Raw genomic sequence first — 26753 nt, 5'->3', positions numbered from 1 at the left:
CCTTTTACCTGCAGATTTTTCAAAAATCGTGCGGAAAAATCTCACACGAATCCGCAACGTGGGCACATAGCCTTAGTGTTAGGGTTGGAATTAGAGTTAGGGTTGGAATTAGGGCTAGGGTTTGAAATAGGGTTAAGATTAGGCTTGTGGTTAGGGTTACGGATAGGGTTAGGGGTGTGTTGGGGTTACAGTTGTGGTTAGGGTTGGGATTAGGGTTACGGTTGGGATTAGGGTTAGGATTAGGGTTGGAATTAGGGTTACGGGTGTGTTGCGGTTAGGGTTGTGGTTAGGGGTGTGTTGGGGTTAGGGTTGTGATTAGGGTTATGGCTACAGTTGGGATTAGGATTAGGGGTGTGTTGGGGTTAGTGTTGAAGTTAGAATTGAGGGGTTTCCACTGTTTAGGCACATCAGGGGTCTCCAAACGCAACATGGCGCCACCATTGATTCCAGCCAATCTTGCGTTCAAAAAGTCAAATGGTGCTCCCGCCCTTCCAAGCCCCGACGTGCGCCCAAACAGTGGTTTACCCCCACATTTGGGGTACCAGCGTACTCAGGACAAACTGGGCAACAACTGTTGGGGTCCAATTTCTCCTGTTACCCTTGCAAAAATAAAAAATTACTTGCTAAAACATAATTTTTGAGGAAAGAACAATTATTTTTTATTTTCACGGCTCTGCGTTATAAACTTCTGTGAAGCACTTGGGGGTTGAACGTGCTCACCACACATCTAGATAAGTTCCTTGGGGGGTCTAGTTTCCAAAATGGAGTCACTTGTGGGGAGTTCCTACTGTTTAGGCACATCAGGGGCTCTGCAAACGCAACATGATGCCCGCAGAGCATTCCATCAAAGTCTGCATTTCAAAACGTCACTACTTCCCTTCCGAACCCCGACGTGTGCCAAAACAGTGGTTTACCCCCACATATGGGGTATCAGCGTACTCAGGAGAAACTGGACAACAACTTTTGGGGTCCAATTTCTCCTGTTACTCTTGCAAAAATAAAAAAATTCTGGGCTAAAAAAATATTTTTGAGGAAAGGAAACACATTTTTTATTTTCACGGCTCTGCGTTATAAACTTCTGTGAAGCACTTGGGGGTTCAAAGTGCTCACCACACATCTAGATTAGTTCCTTGGGAGGTCTAGTTTCCAAAATGGGGTCACTTGTGCGGGAGCTCCAATGTTTAGGCACACAGGGGCTCTCCAAACGCGACATGGTGTCCGCTAATGATTGGAGCTAATTTTCCATTCAAAAAGCCAAATGGCGTGCCTTCCCTTCCGAGCCCTGCCGTGCGCCCAAACAGTGGTTTACCCCCACATATGGGGTATCATCGTACTCAGGACAAACTGGACAACAACATTTGGGATCCAATTTCTCCTATTACCCTTGGGAAAATAAAAAATTCTGGGCTAAAAATCATTTTTGAGGAAAGAAAAATTATTTTTTTATTTTCACGGCTCTGCGTTATAAACTTCTGTGAAGCACCTGGAGGTTATAAGTGCTCACTATGCATCTAGATAAGTTCCTTGGGGGGTCTAGTTTCCAAAATGGGGTCACTTGTAGGGGAGCTCCAATGTTTAGGCACACAGGGGCTCTCCAAACGCGACATGGTGTCCGCTAACGATTGGAGCTAATTTTCTATTCAAAAAGTCAAATGGCACGCCTCCCTTTCCGAGCCTTGCCGTGCACCCAAACAGTGGTTTACCCCCACATATGAGGTATCGGCATACTCAGGAGAAATTGCCCAACAAATTTTAGGATCCATTTTATCCTGTTGCCCATGTGAAAATGAAAGAATTGAGGCTAAAAGAAATTTTGTGTGAAAAAAAAGTACTTTTTCATTTTTGCGGATCAATTTGTGAAGCACCTGGGGGTTTAAAGTGCTCACTATGCCTCTAGATGAGTTCCTTGGGGGGTCTAGTTTCCAAAATGGGGTCACTTGTGGAGGAGCTCCAATGTTTAGGCACACAGGGGCTTTCCAAACGCGACATGGTGTCCGCTAACGATGGAGATAATTTTTCATTCAAAAAGTCAAATGGCGCTCCTTCCCTTCCGAGCCTTACCATGTGCCCAAACAGTGGTTTACCCCCACATGTGAGGTATTGGTGTACTCAGGAGAAATTGCCCAACAAAATTTAGGATCCATTTTATCCTGTTGCCCATGTGAAAATGAAAAAATTGAGGCTAAAATAATTTTTTTGTGAAAAAAAAGTACTTTTTCATTTTTTCGGATCAATTTGTGAAGCACCTGGGGGTTTAAAGTGCTCACTATGCTTCTAGATAAGTTCCTTGGGGGGTCTAGTTTCCAAAATGGGGTCACTTGTGGGGGAGCTCCAATGTTTAGGCACACAGGGGCTCTCCAAACGTGACATGGTGTGGGCTAAAGATTGGAGCCAATTTTTCATTCAAAAAGTCAAATGGCGCTCCTTCCCTTCCGAGCCCTGCCGTGCGCCCAAACAGTGGTTTACCCCCACATATGAGGTATCAGCGTACTCAGGACAAATTGGACAACAACGTCCGTGGTCCAGTTTCTCCTTTTACCACTGGGAAAATAAAAAAATTGTTGCTAAAAGATCATTTTTGTGACTAAAAAGTTAAATGTTCATTTTTTACTTCCATGTTGCTTCTGCTGCTGTGAAACACCTGAAGGGTTAATAAACTTCTTGAATGTGGTTTTGAGCACCTTGAGGGGTGCAGTTTTTAGAATGGTGTCACTTTTGGGTATTTTCAGCCATATAGAACCCTCAAAATGACTTCAAATGTGAGGTGGTCCCTAAAAAAAATGGTTTTGTAAATTTTGTTGTAAAAATAAGAAATCACTGGTCAAATTTTAACCCTTATAACTTCCTAGCAAAAAAAAAAAATGTTTCCAAAATTGTGCTGATGTAAAGTAGACATGTGGGAAACGTTATTTATTAACTATTTTGTGTCACATAACTCTCTGGTTTAACAGAATAAAAATTAAAAATGTGAAAATTGCGAAATTTTCAAAATTTTTGCCAAATTTCCGTTTTTTTCACAAATAAACTCAGAAATTATCGACCTAAATTTACCACTAACATGAAGCCCAATATGTCACGAAAAAACAATCTCAGAATCGCTAGGATCCGTTGAAGCGTTCCTGAGTTATTACCTCATAAAGGGACACTGGTCAGAATTTCAAAAAACGGCAAGGTCATTAAGGCCAAAATAGGCTGGGTCATGAAGGGGTTAAATAACATTTCCCACATGTCTACTTTTACATCAGCACAATTTTGGAAACATTATATTTTTTTTTTTGTTAGGAAGTTATAAGGGTTAAAAGTTGACCAACGATTTCTTATTTTTCCAACAAAATTTACTAAACCATTTTTTTTAGGGATCACCTCACATTTGAAGTGAGTTTGGGGTGTCAATCTAACAGAAAATACCCAAAAGTGACACCATTCTAAAAACTGCACCCCTCAAGGTGCTCAAAACCACATTCAAGAAGTTGAGTAACCCTTCAGATGCTTCACGAGAACTAAAGCAATGTGGAAGGAAAGAATGAACATTTTACTTTTTTCACAAAAAATTTACTTTAGACCCAAGCTTTTTTATTTTCAAAAGGGCAACAAGAGAAAATGGACCATAAAATTTGTTCTGCAATTTATCCTGAGTACACAGATACCCTGAATGTGGAGGAAAACCACTGTTTCGGCGGATTGCAGGGCTCAGAAGGGAGGGAGCACCATTTGACTTTTTGAACCCAAAATTAGCTGGTATCATTGGTGTGCGCCATTTCGAGGTTGGCGACCCCCTCATTTACCTAAACAGTGGAACCCCAACCCCCCCCAGTTCTAAATCCAACTTTAACACAGCTCTACCCCTGACCCCAACTCTTACACCCCAACCGTAACTCCTACACCAGCCCCTTCTGTACAATAGAAGTCAATGAGAAGCCTACAAAAATGCCACAAATGCTTCTGAGCTTGTAGAGATCTTGTCGGCACAATTCTGTAATGTACAGTAAAGACATGGCTGTACTGGCGCTGTCATACTGATTACATAGATGCCTTTGTTGTTCTTCTTTAATCACCATTTGAATTTTCCTGCTGATTAGATTTTGGTGCACTGGGTCTCCTCCCTGTCTGTGATTGCCCTGCTCCTCTGCCTGCCTCTGGTCTGTGAGTACCAGGGCACTACCTTTTCAGTGAGTTGCCCGCTATGTTTGAAATCTCCTCTTCAAACAGATGAAGCAGCGGAGGGGCCGCGGCCGTGGACTCACAGACAGGGAGGAGAAGAACCAGCATGCAGTCCAGCCCCTGTGCACCGACATCTAATCAGCAGGAAACTTCAAATGGTGATTATAGTGAATCTTTTAGCAGGTTTTGCTATGTAACCTGAAGACAGCCTGAGGTAGGGGATAAAACACAGCAATGCCTCTCCTATCAGGCTCTGTGCTGTTGTTTACTTGTAATAATTGTTTTAGCACCAGGAGCTTATTTCTGGACTACAGCAGCTTGTGCCTGGTAGTCTGACTCCGCCCCTTCTGTGATAAGCAGCTCACTCTCTATAGATATTGTACATACAGATCCTGGTGTGGGCGGGTTTAGCTTCCTCAGCTCTGGTGCATTGCTGAACCTAAAAACTCTTATTGTGTTTGGCTGCATCCAGAAAAGTATTTCTTCACCAAAAATGGAAAATTAATCAGTATTCTAGTGCCACTACAGCCATATCTTTACTCTACATTACAACATCGTGCTGACAGGCTATCATGATGGAATTCAAAACACAAGAGAAAATCGCCCATGTACATAATTAACAAAGCTTTAAATGTTTTAGGAAATGTTAAAAAAACAAACAAACAAAAAAAAAAAACAACCAATAAAAACAAAAACAGAAAAAACTTCCTGAAGCAGATTCAGATGGAAAATCTCATCGTTTTTGATTGCTTCACAAAAACTTTGGGGCTTATTCATCAAGATCGGTGTTAATCACATCTCCTGTGCTCTTGGCAATGGAAGTTCTATAATTCCGTCCCATCGTGTGCGGAAACTGTCAGCATTTCATTGCACCATGTGACCACATCAGTCTCGCTGCCCGCTCCACCCCGAGTTCTGCCTCTTCAGTACGACAACTCCTTATGGACATGTGCACATAGTTTCTTGAGGAGTCTTGTCTTCTCCAATAAACACCTGACAAATCCTTCAGACAAACACTTTAAAGACTCTTGTTCTTTTTTTTTTTTTTTTTTTTTATTGTGAAACCTTTCCTGTTAATATGTTCAGGCTTTTCAGCATTTTTCTTTCACTACAGGTTTTGAAAAACTCCTGGTGGTAGAAAAGAGAGTGCATGTCACTTTGGTGCGGCTCTTGATGAGATATGCACCAAGGCACTGTCCCATCAGAAAGACGCAAAAGCACTCTTCCGTCCTCTTCAGAAATGATAAAGCCCTTGAAATGCCACAGGACGCCTGGTATGGCATGCCTCATGCCACCATACTATGTTCTGTGGGATGCCACCTGTAGGGGGCAATTTATTTTCTAAAAGAAAAGAGCTCTGAAACTTTCTGATCATATTTGCACTGAAAACTTTTGGGATTTCCATGGAGGTTTCTGTCTCTCTTGACTGCAATAGTAACACAGTCCACCCCATTATTGGCATCAAAATGATAAAACCTCAAGGAAACTCTGACCAACCATGTTATTGGCATCTGTTGGGTCTGTTTATTGCATTAGTTAAATATTGTAACTATGGTGGTAGTGTGAACAGACCCTTGTATGATAGTGGGGCACTGAAGCATGGCAAAACTTCTATTTTTTCTGTTTGTGCTGCAGTAACGCCCCATTCATTTTTACGAGACCCCACAAAATAATTGTTCTCCTGAGGCTTGGGACCCAACTGAATATGGCTGAAGCTAACAAAGTTTTCCCGTATATACTCGAGTATAAGCTGACCTGAGTATAAGCAGATACCCCTAATTTTGCCACAAAAAACTGGGGAAACGTATTGACTCGAGTATAAGCCTAGGGTGGGAAATGCAGCAGCTACTGGTAAATTTGAAAAATAAAAATAGATACCAATAAAAGTAAAATTGATTGAGACATCAGTAGGTTAATTGTTTTTCAATATCCATATTGAATCAGGAGCCCCATATAATGCTCCATACAGTTCATGATGGGCCCCATAGGATGCTCCATACAAAAAATATGCCCAATATAATGCTGCACAAAGGTTAATAATTGCCCCATAAGATGCTCCATAAAGGTTGATGGCCCCATAAGATGCTCCATATTAAAATATGCCCCATATAATGCTGCATAAAAGGTTATTGATGGCCCCATAAGATGCTCCATAGAATATTATGCCCCATATAATGCTGCATAAAGGTTGATGGCCCCATAAGATGCTCCATAGAATATTATGCCCTATATAATGCTGCACAAAGGTTGATGGCCCCATAAGATGCTCCATAGAATATTATGCCCCAAATAATGCTGCACAAAGGTTGATGGCCCCATAAGATGCTCCATAGAATATTATGCCCCATATAATGCTGCAAAAAGGTTAATGATGGCCCCATAAGATGCTCCATAGAATATTATGCCCCATATAATGCTGCACAAAGGTTGATGGTCCCATAAGATGCTCCATAGAATAATATGCCCCATATGCTGCTGCGATAAAAAAAGACATTCTCACCTTTCGTTGTTGGGTGCCAGGTGCCGGTGTCCTGAGCAGGCAGGGACACTGGTGCGCTATGGGGGCCTGGTGTCGCCGCTGGCTCAGGCCCCCGGCACTTGCGATATTCACCTGTCCCCGTTCCACCACAGTGTGCTGCTGTGTCTTCCGGGTCTCTGTAGTGACTGTTCAGGCAGAGGGCCCCCACTAAACACGTCATCGTGCCCTCTGACCTGAACATCATAGCCAGAGGACACGGAAGACAGAGCGCGGTGGTGGAACGGGAACAGGTGAATATCGCATGGCTCACCCTCCCCCCATCATACTAACCCCCTCCTGGCGCGGTCTCTGCTTCTCAGTTCTCTGGTGCCGGCAGCTTGTTACTGTGTTCAGCGGTCACATGGTACCGCTCATTAAAGTAATGAATATGCTCTCAGCTCCTATGGGAGTGGTGTTGTGTCCTTATTCATAACTTTAATGAGCGGTACCATGTGACCGATGAACACAGGAAGAGCTGCGGGCGCCGGGAGACCATCGGAGAAGCAGGGAAGTGCAATGATTGCGCCGGGAGCAGGTAAGTATGATGTGACAGCCGCCACTCCTGCCCCTCCCCCGCCGACCCCCTGGGATAATGACTCTAGTGTAAGCCGAGAGGGACACTATTAGCCTAGAAAAATGAGCTGAAAATCTCGGCTTATACTCGAGTAGAAACTGTAAATATTTCTATCCAAGATATGATGAATAAAGGTATATAAACTTTATTAAAAACTAATATCAATACCAATTATGGCGTAAAAAGTTGTTAAATTACTGGAAATATGGAATAAACCAGGAGGACAATGGCAGTATCCAATCAGCCCCACAGTCCAAGTATAAAGTTACTAGCCCTGGTGTACAGGAGATTTCAAGCCTCCAGGGAAAAGAAAGCTATAGGACTCCAATCTAAAACTTACTGCCTGTAAATGAAGAAATGGGCAGCATGGTGGCTCAGTGGTTAGCACTGGAGCTTTGCAGCTTTGGGGTCCTGGATTCAAATCCCACCAAGGACAACATCTACAAGGAGTTTGTATGTTCTCACGTGTTTGTGTGGGTTTCCTCTGGGTTCTTCAGTTAAGCCCTACACTCCAGACATACTGCTAGGGAATCTAGATTGTGAGCCCCATCGGGGACAGTGATGATGATGTCTGCATAGCGCTGTTGGATTAATGGCACTATATAAGCGAGTACAATGAATAAATAAAATCCAAGAAAAGGTAAGTTAAGTGAAAAAAAAAAAAAAAAAGTTGGTTAACAAACTCATTGCTTGGATAAAGCTGCCATATTGCTGCGTACCTTTTGTCTCACGCTACTTTCACACTAGCGTTAACTGCAATACGTCGCAAATGCGTTGTTTTGCCGAAAAAACGCATCCTGCAAAAGTGCTTGCAGGATGCGTTTTTTCAGCCTTGACTAACATTAGCGACGCATTTGCGACGCATTGCCACACGTCGCAACCGTCGTGCGACGGTTGCACCGTGCTGTGGCGGACCGTCGGGACCAAAAAACGCTACATGTAACGCACTTCCCCGCACCTCACAATGGGGCAGCGGATGCGCTGGAAAAATGCATCCGCTGCCCCCGTTGTGCGGCGGAGACAACGCTAGCGTCGGGGACCTCGGCCCGACGTACTGCGACGGACCGAGCCCGACGCTAGTGTGAAAGTAGCCTCACCTGTTTGCAGATGAATCTGGAGCCTTTACCAGTGTGTTTTTTTTTTTTTTTTTTTTTTTTAAATGCTCTCATTAAAGTAATCTGAGGGTGGAATTGGGAATATTAACTGGAGTAAGCAGGCCGGGATCAGGTCAGACATTGTGATTCTGTGTCTGTGTGGCCCCAAGCCTTGATGTTTAGCATAGTGCCGGTACTTCATAATGTAAGGATGAGCCAGTCTTTTAATTGTGGAGAAGTTCTGTATCTGTGTAATTGTACGTTTCTGACTGTTTCTCTAATAGCTGGACACTTTTGTATCTCATTCTGTCAGGTGTAAGGATTTCTCTGTCTCTTTCTGGAATCCCTATTGGATGCTGCCCACTGGTGTTTGTGGAAAAGACTGCTTTTGGGAGGCTGCTCTTCGGTAGGACTTGTCTTTATGGATTTGTTAAAGGAATAGATGCCTTCTTTTGGGATTCTGTTCAGTTATTTACTTGAGTCTAACCTCAATTTTCTTTTTCAATATCTGTAGTCTTTGATTAAAGGAATTAATGACATTGAGGGTGTTGTCTTGTCTGGAAAATATCTTTTCAATCTCTGGATTATGGGTTAGATTCATCAGCTTGGGTGCTGCCAAGAATGACTATTTGGAAGGAGAGTGTAACCTTTTTGTATCTAGTCTCTAGATTGTATAGAGAAAAATTCTTGCCAGGGAACTGTCCAATTTTGGTTCAACAAGCCCTAATTTGGTCCTTTGTCATCAGAAGTTAACAGCCATTTTATCATTGTGCAATAAAAGTAATATTTACTCCTCATGCACGTTACCTTTAAAGGGAACCTGTCCTCACGATTTAGTATGTTGAAATAAAGGTATATACCAATTTAATAGATACCTGTAGTGATGAGATCTGTGTTTGTACGAGACATTTTTTTTAAAAAAAGCTTGTGCTAGCGCCGCCCTTGCTACTGTCGGCGCCTGTTTACATTCATCTCCCGGTGGTCTGGTGGCGTAGATTGAGAACTTGGCTCATCATTGAGCCGAGGTCTGAACCTGCTCATGCTCCGCCACCGGCCTCATTTTGGTCAAAACATTCAAATGTCAATCTGTGCATGCGTTGCAACTGGCGCCATTTTTCTGAAGACCACTGGGAAATTATTGTGTGTAAGTGCCACCAGCGGCAAGGGGGGCACTGTAGAGATCTTTAACCCCTTCACGACCTATGACGAATATGTAAAGAGAATGAATTTTTTTTTTCTTAGCTGTTCAGGAATCCATTATTTCCAGTGGTATTGTTCTGGTACCTGAACTTTTTAAAAACTTCAGGTCAGGTACCAAAACCCGAACTTCCATCAGTCTGCCCTCCCTAAACATGGTAAATAAAAAAACAATTGTGGAATTGCACTTTTTTTTGCAATTTCACCGCTCTTGGATTTTTTTTTTTCCCCCGTTCTTTCAGTGCACTGTATGGTAAAATCAATGATGTGTTTCTAAAGTACAACTCATTCCGCAAATAGCGAGCTCTCAAAAAAGGAAAATCCCAAGGTCGTGAAAAGGGTTAATGGAGGCTTCTACAAACCTAGAGGGGCCGCGGAAGAACCGAAAAGCCTATCTACCGTCCCCCCCCCCCCCCCCGCCTATGCACGAAGAGGATATTAGTGGAATGTGTTGAGAACAATAAATCCTAAAAATGATCAACGTAAATCACAGCTAATATCCCTCGGAGGTCTGGAGTTGGAATGATGCTCAAAATCAAAGTGGAAAATGAAGTTACAGGCTAATCCAACCTCAGTGGAAATGCCTCAAGGAAATTATGCTCAGTAGTGTGTGTGGCCTCCACGTGCCTGTATGCTCTCCCTACAATGCCTGGGCATGCTCCTGATGAGGTGGCGGATGGTCTCCTGAGGGATCTCCTCCCAGACCTGGACTAAAGCATCCGCCAACTCCTGGACAGTCTGTGGTGCAGCGTGACGTTGGTGGATGGTGCGAGACATGCTGTCCCAGATGTGTTCAATCGGATTCAGATCTGGGGAACGGCCGGGCCAGTCCATAGCTTCAATGCCTTAATTTTGCAGGAACTGCTGACACACTCCAGCCACATGAGGTCTGGCATTGTCCTGCATTAGGAGGAACCCAGGCCCAACCGCACTAGAATATGGTCTCACAAGGGGTGTGAAGATCTCATCTCGGTACCTAATGGCAGTCAGGCTACCTCTGGCGAGCATATGGAGGGCTGTGCGGCCCTCCAAAGAAATGCCACCCCATACCATTACTGACCCACTGCCAAACCAGTCATGTTGAAGAATGTTGCAAGCAGCAGATTGCTCTCCACGGCATCTCCAGACTGTCACGTCTGTCACATGTGCTCAGTGTGAACCTGCTGTCATCTGTGAAGAGCACAGGGTGCCAGTGGCAAATTGGTCAATCCTGGTGTTCTGTGGCAAATGCCAAGCGTCCTGCACTGTGTTGGGCTGTGAGAACAACCCCTATCTGTGGCAATCGGACCATCCTCATGGAGTCGGTTTCTAACCGTTTGTGCAGACACATGTACATTTGTGGCCTGCTGGAGGTCATTTTCCAGGGCTCTGGCAGTGCTCCTCCTGTTCCTCCTTGCACAATGGCTGAGGTAGCGGTCCTGCTGCTGTTGCCCTCCTACGGCCCCCTCCACCTCTCCTGGTGTACTGGCCTGTCTCCTGATAGCGCCTCCAGCCTCTGGACACTACGCTGATAGACACAGCAAACCTTGCCACAGCTCGCATTGATGTGCCATCCTGGATGAGCTGCACTACCTGAACCACTTGTGTGGGTTGTAGAGTCCGTCTTATGCTACCACGAGTGTGAAAGCACAACCAACATTCAAAAGGTACCAAAACATCAGCCAGAAAGCATTGGTACTGAGATGTGGTCCCCACCTGCAGAACCACTCCTTTTATTGAGGGTGTCTTGATAATTGCCAATAATTTCCATCTGTTCTCTGTTCCATTTGCACAACAGCATGTGAAATTAATTGTCAAACAGTGTTGCTTCCTAAGTGGATAGTTTGATTTCACAGAAGTTTGATTTACTTGGAGTTATATTCTGTTGTTTAATTGTTCCCTTTATTTTTTTGAGCAGTGTATTTACGTGAGTAAAAAAGCGCCATTATGGCTAGATCTCTATTTTAATATCCTAAATTGGGATGACATGTTCCCTTTTACCTCTTCACACAAGTGGATGCAGCACAATTGATTATTTGCTATCTTATAATTCAAAAGTTGACACAGACACGAGTCGGCTTACTTTTCAACGGGAGGTATCCGAGAGTCCTTACCTGGCCACATACCCCTTAGATGTCATAGTCATTGTAGACTGTGGCACCAAAGTGGTTGACAAGGCACCACGCTGATAGGTACAGTACCCTGCAGAACTGAAGTATCGCAGTGTATGAGTGATTACATTCTAAATGTTGGAAAAATATAAATACATCTTTTCCCGTTATTTTATTTATTTTTCTTTCTTACGTATCATCATTAATTCCGCAGCGCTTTACAGACCTCATTAACACGGTCCCTGATGGGGCTCACAATCTATAATCCAGTAGGTCTTTGGAATGTGGGAGGAAAGCGGAGAACCAGGAGGAAACCCACGCAAACATGGGGAGAGCATACAAACTCCTTGCAGATGTTGTCTTTTAGATTTGAACCCAGGACCCCAACGCTGCAAGGCTGCGGTGCTAACCACTGAGCCACCGTACTACCCAAAAATGCTTTGTATATATATATATATATATATATATATATATATATATATATATATATAAAAAAAAAAAAAGCATTATTGGTTTTGTAATTTTAATTTCAATATATTAATGGAAAAAAAATTGAATGAAAAACTGTACCAAAATTACTGTTGTTGTTAGTGCAGACTCAAACTCCACAACACTCCAGAAAAAAATCATCAAAATGTCAGGACTCCCCAAATATTGCCAATATAAACCTTCAGTTCATCCCACAGTCACAGCTCCACTGACAGATAAAACAGTTATGGAGACATAAATGTAAGTGTTCATAAGTGTTCTTGCTGCCGAGTCTTTGATGTTCATGATTGGCGGATTTCCCCACCAACTTGTCACTGATTGACGGATTTCTCCTTTGTTCATTATAGGAATACTCCTCAATGATTGGAGAGGTTGGGGGGGGGCCGCTGCTCAGGAATACCAGAAATATGCAGCAAAATGATGACAGTCCTGTACTGTCACACAGCCATTACACACTGCACAGCAGGGGCACATTTATTAGATTATCTCAGCACAGGAACATTTTTTATTTAAACCCTTCCAATTGTGGGACTTATTATTATTCCACGATTTAATTATTAAAATACATTTTGTTTGTGAAAAAAACCCTTTAAAGCTTTTCTCAATGAGAACACCGGAGTGCTCGACTAAAGGTACCTTCACACTGAACAACTTTCCAACGAGAACGACAACGATCCGTGACGTTGCAGCGTCCTGGATAGCGATATCGTTGTGTTTGACACGCAGCAGCGATCTGGATCCCGCTGTGATATCGTTGGTCGGAGCTAGAAGGCCAGCACTTTATTTCGTCGTTAGGTCGGTGTGTATCGTCGTGTTTGACAGCGAAAGCAACGATGCCAGCAATGTTTTACAATGGTAACCAGGGTAAATATCGGGTTACTAAGCGCAGGGCCACGCTTAGTAACCCGATATTTACCCTGGTTACCATTGTAAAAGTAAAAAAAAAACAGTACATACTCACCTTCTGATGTTTGTCACGTCCCCCGGCGTCCGCGCTGCTGCTCAGAGCTTCCTGCACTGAATGTGTCAGTGCTGGCCGTAAAGCCAAGCACAGTGGTGATGTCACCGCTGTGCTCTGCCGGCCCTGACACATTCAGAGAAGGAAGCTCTGAGCAGCAGCGCGGACGCCGGGGGACGTGACAGACATCAGAAGGTGAGTATGTAGTGTTTTTTTTTTAACTTTTACATTGGTAACCAGGGTAAATATTGGGTTACTAAGCGCGGCCCTGCACTTAGTAACCCGATGTTTACCCTGGTTACCCGGGTGCTGCAGGGGGACTTCGGCATCGTTGAAGACAGTTTCAACGATGCCGAAGTCGTTCCCCTGATCGTTGGTCGCTGGAGAGAGCTGTCTGTGTGACAGCTCCCCAGCGACCTAAACAGCGACGCTGCAGCGATCGGCTCGTTGTCTATATCGCTGCAGCGTCGCTGAGTGTGACGGTACCTTAAGCCAAGCATCCCTGTGTATGGGGAAGTTTGAAAGTTAATGGTTGGCCAAACAATTGATGGACTGATGGCTATCTAATGTGTATTGGGTCCTAAAACAAATTCCAGACTCCTAAGATTGTCTTTAGCTGTGCTACATGTGCATACGGAGCTGTCAGGAATCCATGCACATAGGGAGTACAATATTAGTCATAAACATTTCAGGGGCATATCTATCACTTGATGTTGTTTTATTCATTTGTGTATGTAACTAATCACTGGTTAATTATTGTATTTTTTCTAGAAAGGATTGTATGGAAAACCATTAGAACATGCCAGCCTACACGTTGCATGAATTCCACTCTGAAATATACCTGCTTATAGGTGTGATTTTATTTATTTTTATTTATTTTTTCTTGCAGTTACACTCTTCTTAAGAAACAAGAACTGGATCTGGGTCCCATGCACTTGGCAGTCGTGGCTTGTGGGGATCGGCTGGAAGAGACCGTTACCATGCTGAAGTCTGCAGTTCTTTTCAGCATAAAGCCTCTTGAGTTTCATATCTTTGCTGAAGACCAGCTGCACAAGGACTTCAGCACAATTGTGAGTAATTCTGTAGAACCCAGATTAAGTTTGACAATCTAGCATTTCCTAAGACGGTGGTTTTGTTATTTTTAGCTTGTACTCTCGCTTAGGGCATCAACGTGCGTCTGGGCAAGATCAGCTGTGTATATGTAGCTTGCCAATGCTGTCTTAGGCCACATACACCCGTTCTGTATTTATCACCCACTCCTGGTTTTGAAATACTGACCAAATGCTGAAGTGGTGACGTGTTTCTGCTATACTTTCCTCTGACTGTCCCACTCCTGGTTTTGGCTTACAAATACTGAGGTAAAATACTGACCAAATGCTGAAGTGGTGACGTGTTTCTGCTATACTTTCCTCTGACTTTTCCACTTCTGGTTTTGGCTTACAAATACTGAGGTAAAAAACTGACTAAATACTGAACGTGTGCATGTGGTCTTAAAGGACTACTTTTGGCCTTCAGCTGATGATTTTGAACTAATTAAGAAGCACCATTGGAGGAAGACCATGGTAGTGTCCTTCCGGCTTGATAACTACCAGAAATCTATAGACTTACCGTATATACTCGAGTATAAGCCGACCCGAGTATAAGCCGACCCCCCTAATTTTGCCACAAAAAACTGGGAAAACTTATTGACTCGAGTATAAGCCTAGGGTGGAAAATGCAGCAGCTACCGGTGAATTTCAAAAATAAAAATAGATGCTCCATACCATTCATTATTGCCCCATAGATGCTCCATATAAAGCTGTGCCATATATAATGCTCCATACCATTGATTATTGCCCCATATATTATCCATATAAAGCTGTGCCATATATGCTCTGCACCGTTCATTATGGCCCCATAGATGCTCCTTATAAAGCTGTGCCCCATATACAATGCTCTGCACCGTTCATTATGGCCCTATAGATGCTCCATATAAAGCTGTGCCATATATGCTCTGCACCGTTCATTATGGCCCCATAGATGCTCCACATAAAGCTGTGCCATATATGTTCTGCACCGTTCATTATGGCCCTATAGATGCTCCATATAAAGCTGTGCCATATATGCTCTGCACCGTTCATTATGGCCCCATAGATGCTCCTTATAAAGCTGTGCCCTATATGCTCTGCACCGTTCATTATGGCCCTATAGATGCTCCACATAAAGCTGTGCCCTATATGCTCTGCACCGTTCAGTTTGGCCCCATAGATGCTCATTATAAAGCTGTGCCCTATATTCTCTGCACCGTTCAGTTTGGCCCCATAGATGCTCCTTATATAGCTGTGCCCTATATGCTCTGCACCGTTCAGAATGGCCCCATAGATGCTCCTTATAAAGCTGTGCCCTATATGCTCTGCACCATTCAGTTTGGCCCCATAGATGCTCCTTATAAAGCTGTGCCCTATATGCTCTGCACCGTTCAGTTTGGCCCCATAGATGCTCCTTATATAGCTGTGCCCTATATGCTCTGCACCGTTCAGTTTGGCCCCATAGATGCTCCTTATATAGCTGTGCCCTATATGCTCTGCACCGTTCAGAATGGCCCCATAGATGCTCCTTATAAAGCTGTGCCCTATATGCTCTGCACCATTCAGTTTGGCCCCATAGATGCTCCTTATAAAGCTGTGCCCTATATGCTCTGCACCGTTCAGTTTGGCCCCATAGATGCTCCTTATATAGCTGTGCCCTATATGCTCTGCACCGTTCAGTTTGGCCCCATAGATGCTCCTTATATAGCTGTGCCCTATATGCTCTGCACCGTTCAGAATGGCCCCATAGATGCTCCATATAAAGCTGTGCCATATATGCTCTGCACCGTTCAGTTTGGCCCCATAGATGCTCATTATAAAGCTGTGCCCTATATGCTCTGCACCGTTCAGTTTGGCCCCATAGATGCTCCTTATATAGCTGTGCCCTATATGCTCTGCACCGTTCAGTTTGGCCCCATAGATGCTCATTATAAAGCTGTGCCCTATATGCTCTGCACCGTTCAGTTTGGCCCCATAGATGCTCCACATAAAGCTGTGCCATATATGCTCTGCACCGTTCATTATGGCCCCATAGATGCTCATTATAAAGCTGTGCCATATATGCTCTGCACCGTTCATTATGGCCCCATAGATGCTCCACATAAAGCTGTGCCATATATGCTCTGCACCGTTCATTATGGCCCCATAGATGCTCATTATAAATCTGTGCCCTATATGCTCTGCAGCGTTCAGTTTGGCCCCATAGATGCTCCTTATATAGCTGTGCCCTATATGCTCTGCACCGTTCAGTTTGGCCCCATAGATGCTCCTTATATAGCTGTGCCCTATATGCTCTGCAGCGTTCAGTTTGGCCCCATAGATGCTCCTTATATAGCTGTGCCCTATATGCTCTGCACCGTTCAGTTTGGCCCCATAGATGCTCCTTATATAGCTGTGCCCTATATGCTCTGCAGCGTTCAGTTTGGCCCCATAGATGCTCCTTATATAGCTGTGCCCTATATGCTCTGCAGCGTTCAGTTTGGCCCCATAGATGCTCCATATATAGCTGTGCCATATATAACGCTGGTGCTGCTGCTGCAATAAAAAAAAACCACTCCCCTTTCTTGCTTGCAGCTCCTCAGCGTCCCGTCCCGGCGTCTCTCCGCACTGACTGATCAGGCAGAGGGCGGCGCGCGCACTATATGCGTCTTCGCGCCCTCTGACCTGAACAGTCAGAGCGGAGAGACGCCGGGAAGTCGGAGCGGCGCCCGGCGTGTGGAACGAGGACAGGTAAATATGCGATACTTACCTGCTCCCGGCGTCCCGCTCCTTCCCCCGGACAGCTGGTCTCCGGGGGCGCAGCCTCTTCCTCTATCAGCGGTCACCGGCACCGCTGATTAGAGAAATGACTATGGGGCTCCACCCCTATGGGAGTGGAGTACATATTCATAAGTTTAATGAGCGGTCCCACGTGACCGCTGTACAGGGGAAGAGCTGCGGCACCCGGAGACAGTGTGACGGGCAGGGGGAGCGTCAGGAGCGCCGGGACTAGGTAAGTATGTCTCAGCGCCCTCTCCCCCACACCCGCCGACCCTGCCACAGACCGTGACTCGAGTATAAGCCGAGAGGGGCACTTTCAGCCCAAAAATTTGGGCTGAAAATCTCGGCTTATACTCTAGTATATACGGTACTTTACTTTGTAAGCCAAAAACAGGATTTACATTAATTCATGGCACACATCTCTTGAACTACACCATCTAGTAAAGTACACCAGTTTGTATGTTCTTCCTGTGTTTGCTTAAGTTTCCTTCAGTTTCCTCCCACACTCCAAAGACATACTGATAGAGATTTTAGATTGTGAGCTCCAATAGGGACAGCCGTGATGTCCATAAAGCGCTGTGGAATATAATGGTGGTAAGCCAGTAAAATAATGTCTTCCCACTGAGGTGGCTCATGTCTTCCGGTTTGCTCAAAGAGATGTGAGCATGTTTAGCCAGTTGGGAGGACGCTCTAGTACCCGTTGGCTTCTATGCTTATTTTGGGACATATGGAAGTAGGATGGGATTGCCCCAATTGGTCCCTTCTCCATGAATGAAAGCCACTGTGGCAGAGCTGCATGATCAGCATCCATTTGATTAGCCACAATTAAATGCCCTATTTCTCCAGCGGCAGCTGCTGGAAGGGACGTGGGTCACTGGTTGTGGTTTCTTCCTGAGGGAATGTCATTTCATACAAAGTCCTATCCCATCAAATCTGAGAATAATCAAGTGTCTTAAGAATAAATACTTCGCATTGGGCATGGATTAAGGCCAGAATAGAGGGATTAATAAAGTCAATAGCAGTTATGATAAAAGGATGACTTTTTATTTGGATGATAAAAATGGGGACAGACAGTAATGCCGCCATGTTTTACAGCTCAACACTTGGGGATTTCCAGAAAGGTTTAAGTATACATTATACCCCATATCCTTTCCATCAGAAAATGCAGCAGAATGGAGGAAGCTTTTTAAGCCGTGTGCATCTCAGCGATTGTTCTTGCCGGTAAGATTTGTTACATTATATATCTACTGTGTTTTTCCTCTATAAAATGCTTTTTCTTCTATCCATATAATTTTTATGCCTTGCTGCATAGGTGGCCAGCAGAGGAGTTGGGGAAAATTGTTCTCTACAAGGTCTTGTATTCTGCATATGCTTTAGGTGTATGATGTGTTATGGTCCCGGCAGCATTTCAGCAGAACCAAACACAGCGCCTCCTAAATGTGACGGGTACCGTGCTCCCTCCCTTTATGTGCCTACACTGCTCCCTGTCTTCTGGGAGGAAATGACAATAAAATGCCAGTCAGTTGTCCTCCCCTGCCAGTGCCCTTCCATCAGTATGGTAACTAGTTGGGAGCAGGTACAGTACAGACCAAAAGTTTGGACACACCTTCTCATTTAAAGATTTTTCTGTATTTTCATGACTATGAAAATTGTACATTCACACTGAAGGCATCAAAACTATGAATTAACACATGTGGAATTATATACTTAATAAAAAAAGTGTGAAACAACTGAAATGATGTCTTATATTCTAGGTTCTTCAAAGTAGCCACCTTTTGCTTTGATGACTGCTTTGCACACTCTTGGCATTCTCTTAATGAGCTTCAAGAGGTAGTCAACGGGAATGGTCTTCCAACAATCTTGAAGCAGTTCCCAGAGATGCTTAGCACTTGTTGGCCCTTTTGCCTTCACTCTGCGGTCCAACTCACCCCAAACCATCTCGATTGGGTTCAGGTCTGGTGACTGGAGGCCAGGTCATCTGGCGTAGCACCCCATCACTCTCCTTCTTGGTCAAATAGCCCTTACACAGCCTGGAGGTGTGTTTGGGGTCATTGTCCTGTTGAAAAATAAATGATGGTCCAACTAAACGCAAACCGGATGGAATAGCATGCTGCTGCAAGATGCTGTGGTAACCATGCTAGTTCAGCATGCCTTAAATTTTGAAAAAAATCCCCAACAGTGTCACCAGCAAAGCACCCCCACACCTTCACACCTCCTCCTCCATGCTTCACGGTGGGAACAAGGCATGTAGGGTCCATCCATTCACCATGTCTGCGTCGCACAAAGACACGGTGGTTGGAACCAAAGATCTCAAATTTGGACTCATCAGACCAAAGCACAGATTTCCACTGGTCTAATGTCCATTCCTTGTGTTCTTTAGCCCAAACAAATCTCTTCTGCTTGTTGCCTGTCCTTAGCAGTGGTTTCCTAGCAGCTATTTTACCATGAAGGCCTGCTGCACAAAGTCTCCTCTTAACAGTTGTTGTAGAGATGTGTCTGCTGTTAGAGCTCTGTGTGGCATTGACCTGGTCTCTAATCTGATCTGCTGTTAACCTGCGATTTCTGAGGCTGGTGACTCGGATAATCTTCTCCTTAGAAGCAGAGGTAACTCTTGGTCTTCCTTTCCTGGGGCGGTCCTCATATGAGCCAGTTTCTTTGTAGCGCTTGATGGTTTTTGCCACTGCACTTGGGGACACTTTCAAAGTTTTCCCAATTTTTCGGACTGACTGACCTTAATTTCTTAAAGTAATGATGGCCACTCCTTTTTCTTTACTTTTTTTTTAATCAGATATTTTTTATTACAGTTTTCAGAACATAACAAAATTTTCACCAAACTACCCCACAATCTTTCCCCCATTCCCAACCGCTCACCTCCCCCCCCCCCCCCCCCCTCCCTACCCATCCCTGGTCCAATGATAAAATATATCACAAGAAAAAATACAGACATAGATAAGGCACATATCCCAAAGCACCAGTCATGGATTACAACTAAATCACTTTCAGGGTGATATAAACATGGTATCACGAGAATAAACTTACAGATGGTAAGCCCGGAACATTCAACCATCCTGCCCAAATTTTCTCAAACACTGCCGGTCTACCCCGTTTAACCCCTTCCCGACATTTGACGTACTATCCCGTCGAGGTGGGGTGGGCCCGTATGACCGCCGACGGGATAGTACGTCATAGCCGATCGGCCGCGCTCACGGGGGGAGCGCGGCCGATCGCGGCCGGGTGTCGGCTGCATATCGCAGCTGACATCCGGCACTATGTGCCAGGAGCGGTCACGGACCGCCCCCGGCACATTAACCCCCGGCACACCGCGATCAAACATGATCGCGATGTGCCGGCGGTGCAGGGAAGCATCGCGCAGGGAGAGGGCTCCCTGCGGGCTTCCCTGAGCCCCCCGCAGCAACGCGATGTGATCGCGTTGCTGCGAGGGTCTTACCTCCCTCCCTGCCTGCTCCAGACCCGGATCCAAGATGGCCGCGGATCCGGGTCCTGCAGGGAGGGAGGTGGCTTCACAGACGCCTGCTCAGAGCAGGCACTGTGAAGCAGCCTGCACTTTCCTCAGATCGGTGATCTGTCAGAGTGCTATGCAAACTGACAGATCACCGATCTGTATTGTCCCCCCCTGGGGCAAAGTAAAAAAGTAAAAAAAAAATTTTCCAAATGTGTAAAAAAAAATTAAAAAAAATATTCCAAAATAATGAAAAAAAAAAAAAAATATTATTCCCATAAATACATTTCTTTATCTAAATTAAAAAAAAAAAACAATAAAAGTACACATATTTAGTATCGCCACGTCCGTAACGACCCAACCTATAAAACTGCCACACTAGTTAACCCCTTCAGTAAACACCGTAAGAAAAAAAAAAAAAAAACGAGGCAAAAAACAACGCTTTATTACCATACCGCCGAACAAAAAGTGGAATAACACGCGATCAAAAAGACTGATATAAATATCCATGGTACCGCTGAAAACGTCATCTTGTCCCGCAAAAAACAAGCCGCCATACAGCATCATCAGCAAAAAAATAAAAAAGTTATAGTCCTGAGAATAAAGCGATACCAAAATAATTATTTTTTCTATAAAATAGTTTTTATCGTATAAAAGCGCCAAAACATAAAAAAATGATATAAATGAGGTATCGCTGTAATCGTACTGACCCGACGAATAAAACTGCTTTATCAATTTTACCAAACGCGGAACGGTATAAACGCCTCTCCCAAAAGAAATTCATGAATAGCAGGTTTTTGGTCATTCTGCCTCACAAAAATCGGAATAAAAAGCGATCAAAAACGGTCACGTGTCCGAAAATGTTACCAATAAAAACGTCAACTCGTCCCGCAAAAAACAAGACCTCACATGACTCTGTGGAGCAAATGTGGAAAAATTATAGGTCTCAAAATGTGGAGACGCAAAAACTTTTTTGCTATAAAAAGCGTCGCTGGTTTCACAGTTGCGTTTTTGTCTGCAGCGTTTTTTGCACAAAAAAACGCATGCGTTTTTTCCCTATATTTAACATTGAAAACGCATGCGGTTTTTTTGTACGCGTTTGGTCGCGTTTTCAAACGCATGCGGTTTTTTTCTGCATGCGTTCATTTTCAGAAATACAACCTGCAGTATTTTCTTGCGTTTTTAAGCACATGCGTTTGTTTGCGTTAAAAACGCATGCATTTTTATCGAAAAAAACAGAAAACACACTGAAAAGCCACCCACCACCATCAAGGTGATAAAGGGATCCAAACCCTAACCCTAACTCTACCCCTAACCTCACCCCTAACCGTTTAATGAACATTTTCTGACAGTCATAGTGCCACGTATTTCAGTGCCACGTATTTCAGTGCCACGTATTTCAGTGCCACGTATTTCAGTGCCACGTATTTCAGTGCCATGTATTTCAGTGCCACGTATCACGTATTTCAGTGCCACGTGTTTCAGTGCCACGTATTTCAGTGCCACGTATCACGTATTTCAGTGCCACATATTTTAGTACCACGTATTTCAGTTGCACGTATTTCAGTTGCACGTATTTCAGTGCCACGTATTTCAGTGCCACGTATCACGTATTTCAGTGCCACGTATTTAAGTGCCACGTATCACATATTTCAGTGCCACGTATTTCAGTGCCACGTATTTCAGTGCCACGTATTTCAGTGCCACGTATTTCAGTGCCACGTATTTCAGTGCCACGTATTTCAGTGCCACGTATTTCAGTGCCACGTATTTCAGTGCCACGTATTTAAGTGCCACATATCACATATTTCAGTGCCACTTATTTCAGTGCCACGTATTTCAGTGCCACGTATTTCAGTGCCACGTATTTCAGTGCCACGTATTTCAGTGCCACGTGTTTCAGTGCCACGTATTTAAGTGCCACGTATCACGTATTTCAGTGCCACGTATTTCAGTGCCACGTATTTCAGTGCCACGTATTTCAGTCACGTTTAGGGTTAGGGTTAGGGGTAGGGTTAGGGTTAGGGCTAGGGTTGGAGGTAAAGTTAGGGTTGGGGCTAAAGGTAGGGTTGGGGCTAAAGTTAGGGTTAGGGTTTGGATTACATTTACGTTTGGATTAGGGTTGGGATTAGAATTATGGGTGTGTCAGGGCTAGGGGTGTGGTTAGGGTTACCGTTGGGATTAGGGTTAGGGGTGTGTTTGGGTTAGGGTTTCAGGTAGAATTGGGGGGTTTCCACTGTCCAGGCACATCAGGGGCTCTCCAAGCGCGACATGGCGTCCAATCTCAATTCCAGCCAATTCTGCGTTGAAAAAGTAAAACAGTGCTCCTTCCCTTCCGAGCTCTCCCGTGCGCCCAAAAAGGGGTTTACCCCAACATATGTGTTATCAGCGTACTCGGGACAAATTGAACAACAACTTCTGGGGTCCAAGTTCTCTTGTTATGCTTAGGAAAATAAAAATTTGGGGGGCTAAAAATCATTTTTGTGGGAAAAAAAAGATGTTTTATTTTCACGGCTCTGCATTATAAACTGTAGTGAAACACTTGGGGGTTCAAAGTTCTCACAACACATCTAGATAAGTTCCTTGGGAGGTCTAGTTTCCAATATGGGGTCACTTGTGGGGGGTTTGTACTGTTTGGGTACACCAGGGGCTCTGCAAATGCAACGTGACGGCTGCTGACCAATCCATTTAAGTCTGCATTCCAAATGGCGCTCCTTCCCTTCCGAGCTCTGCCATGCGCCCAAACAGTGGTTCCCCCCGACATATGGGGTATCAGCGTACTCAGGACAAATTGGACAACAACTTTTGGGGTCTAATTTATCCTGTTACCCTTGTGAAAATACAAAACTGGGGGCTAAAAAATCATTTTTGTGAAAAAAAAAAAAAGAATTTTTATTTTCACGGCTTTGCGCTATAAACTTTAGTGAAACACTTGGGGGTTCAAAGTTCTCAAAACACATCTAGATAAGTTCCTTGGGAGGTCTAGTTTCCAATATGGGGTCACTTGTGGGGGGTTTGTACTGTTTGGGTACATCAGGGGCTCTGCAAATGCAACGTGACGGCTGCTGACCAATCCATTTAAGTCTGCATTCCAAATGGCGCTCCTTCCCTTCCGAGCTCTGTCATGCGCCCAAACAGTGGTTCCCCCCCACATATGGGGTATCAGCGTACTCAGGACAAATTGGAAAACAAATTTTGGGGTCCAATTTATTCTATTACCCTTGTAAAAATACAAAGCTGGGGGCTAAAAAATCATTTTTGAGAAAAAAAAAAAAAATTATTTGCACGGCTCTGCGTTATAATCTGTAGTGAAACACTTGGGGGTTCAAAGCTCTCAAAACACATCTAGATAAGTTCCTTAGGGGGTCTACTTTCCAAAATGGTGTCACTTGTAGGGAGTTTCAATGTTTAGGCACATCAGGGGCTCTCCAAACGCAACATGGCGTCCCATCTCAATTCCAGTCAATTTTGCATTGAAAAGTCAAATGGCGCTCCTTCCCTTCCAAGCTCTGCCATGCGCCCAAACAATGGTTTACACCCACATATGGGGTATCAGCGTACTCAGGACAAATTGCACAACATTTTTTGGGGTCCAATTTCTTCTCTTACCCTTGGGAAAATAAAAAATTGGGGGCAAAAAGATCATTTTTGTGAAAAAATATGATTTTTTATTTTTACGGCTCTGCATTATAAACTTCTGTGAAGCACTTGGTGGGTCAAAGTGCTCACCACACATCTAGATAAGTTCCTTAGGGGGGTCTACTTTCCAAAATGGTGTCATTTGTAGGGAGTTTCAATGTTTAGGCACATCAGGGGCTCTCCAAACGCAACATGGCGTCCCATCTCAATTCCAGTCAATTTTGCATTGAAAAGTCAAATGGCGCTCCTTCCCTTCCAAGCTCTGCCATGCGCCCAAACAATGGTTTACACCCACATATGGGGTATCAGCGTACTCAGGACAAATTGCACAACATTTTTTGGGGTCCAATTTCTTCTCTTACCCTTGGGAAAATAAAAAATTGGGGGCGAAAAGATCATTTTTGTGAAAAAATATGATTTTTTATTTTTACGGCTCTGCATTATAAACTTCTGTGAAGCACTTGGTGGGTCAAAGTGCTCACCACACATCTAGATAAGTTCCTTAGGGGGTCTACTTTCCAAAATGGTGTCACTTGTAGGGAGTTTCAATGTTTAGGCACATCAGGGGCTCTCCAAACGCAACATGGCGTCCCATCTCAATTCCAGTCAATTTTGCATTGAAAAGTCAAATGGCGCTCCTTCCCTTCCAAGCTCTGCCATGCGCCCAAACAATGGTTTACACCCACATATGGGGTATCAGCGTACTCAGGACAAATTGCACAACATTTTTTGGGGTCCAATTTCTTCTCTTACCCTTGGGAAAATAAAAAATTGGGGGCGAAAAGATCATTTTTGTGAAAAAATATGATTTTTTATTTTTACGGCTCTGCATTATAAACTTCTGTGAAGCACTTGGTGGGTCAAAGTGCTCACCACACATCTAGATAAGTTCCTTAGGGGGTCTACTTTCCAAAATGGTGTCACTTGTAGGGAGTTTCAATGTTTAGGCACATCAGGGGCTCTCCAAACGCAACATGGCGTCCCATCTCAATTCCAGTCAATTTTGCATTGAAAAGTCAAATGGCGCTCCTTCCCTTCCAAGCTCTGCCATGCGCCCAAACAATGGTTTACACCCACATATGGGGTATCAGCGTACTCAGGACAAATTGCACAACATTTTTTGGGGTCCAATTTCTTCTCTTACCCTTGGGAAAATAAAAAATTGGGGGCGAAAAGATCATTTTTGTGAAAAAATATGATTTTTTATTTTTACGGCTCTGCATTATAAACTTCTGTGAAGCACTTGGTGGGTCAAAGTGCTCACCACACATCTAGATAAGTTCCTTAGGGGGTCTACTTTCCAAAATGGTGTCACTTGTAGGGAGTTTCAATGTTTAGGCACATCAGGGGCTCTCCAAACGCAACATGGCGTCCCATCTCAATTCCAGTCAATTTTGCATTGAAAAGTCAAATGGCGCTCCTTCCCTTCCAAGCTCTGCCATGCGCCCAAACAATGGTTTACACCCACATATGGGGTATCAGCGTACTCAGGACAAATTGCACAACATTTTTTGGGGTCCAATTTCTTCTCTTACCCTTGGGAAAATAAAAAATTGGGGGCAAAAAGATCATTTTTGTGAAAAAATATGATTTTTTATTTTTACGGCTCTGCATTATAAACTTCTGTGAAGCACTTGGTGGGTCAAAGTGCTCACCACACATCTAGATAAGTTCCTTAGGGGGGTCTACTTTCCAAAATGGTGTCATTTGTAGGGAGTTTCAATGTTTAGGCACATCAGGGGCTCTCCAAACGCAACATGGCGTCCCATCTCAATTCCAGTCAATTTTGCATTGAAAAGTCAAATGGCGCTCCTTCCCTTCCAAGCTCTGCCATGCGCCCAAACAATGGTTTACACCCACATATGGGGTATCAGCGTACTCAGGACAAATTGCACAACATTTTTTGGGGTCCAATTTCTTCTCTTACCCTTGGGAAAATAAAAAATTGGGGGCGAAAAGATCATTTTTGTGAAAAAATATGATTTTTTATTTTTACGGCTCTGCATTATAAACTTCTGTGAAGCACTTGGTGGGTCAAAGTGCTCACCACACATCTAGATAAGTTCCTTAGGGGGTCTACTTTCCAAAATGGTGTCACTTGTAGGGAGTTTCAATGTTTAGGCACATCAGGGGCTCTCCAAACGCAACATGGCGTCCCATCTCAATTCCAGTCAATTTTGCATTGAAAAGTCAAATGGCGCTCCTTCCCTTCCAAGCTCTGCCATGCGCCCAAACAATGGTTTACACCCACATATGGGGTATCAGCGTACTCAGGACAAATTGCACAACATTTTTTGGGGTCCAATTTCTTCTCTTACCCTTGGGAAAATAAAAAATTGGGGGCGAAAAGATCATTTTTGTGAAAAAATATGATTTTTTATTTTTACGGCTCTGCATTATAAACTTCTGTGAAGCACTTGGTGGGTCAAAGTGCTCACCACACATCTAGATAAGTTCCTTAGGGGGTCTACTTTCCAAAATGGTGTCACTTGTAGGGAGTTTCAATGTTTAGGCACATCAGGGGCTCTCCAAACGCAACATGGCGTCCCATCTCAATTCCAGTCAATTTTGCATTGAAAAGTCAAATGGCGCTCCTTCCCTTCCAAGCTCTGCCATGCGCCCAAACAATGGTTTACACCCACATATGGGGTATCAGCGTACTCAGGACAAATTGCACAACATTTTTTGGGGTCCAATTTCTTCTCTTACCCTTGGGAAAATAAAAAATTGGGGGCGAAAAGATCAT

The 26753-nt window shown here is 44.1% G+C and overlaps 1 protein-coding gene across 3 annotated transcripts in view; it reads left to right on the top strand.

The window, feature by feature from the left end:
* Positions 1 to 26753, top strand: part of GXYLT1 (glucoside xylosyltransferase 1) — a 97613-nt gene that overhangs the window by 6789 nt on the left and 64071 nt on the right. For 2 of the 3 annotated variants that reach the window (XM_077265114.1, XM_077265116.1), the window contains exons 2-4: positions 8661 to 8753; positions 13971 to 14151; positions 18004 to 18129. In XM_077265114.1, coding sequence (XP_077121229.1) covers positions 8661 to 8753; positions 13971 to 14151; positions 18004 to 18129 — 400 coding nt within the window. The remainder of the gene's footprint in view (positions 1 to 8660; positions 8754 to 13970; positions 14152 to 18003; positions 18130 to 26753) is intronic. The other variant, XM_077265115.1, reaches the window with a different exon arrangement.

The sequence above is a fragment of the Ranitomeya variabilis genome, chromosome 5, assembly GCF_051348905.1.
Source record: "Ranitomeya variabilis isolate aRanVar5 chromosome 5, aRanVar5.hap1, whole genome shotgun sequence".
NCBI lineage: Eukaryota > Metazoa > Chordata > Amphibia > Anura > Dendrobatidae > Ranitomeya > Ranitomeya variabilis.
Note: the sequence above shows the minus strand (reverse complement) of the source record. Positions and strands in the feature narration are given on the sequence as shown.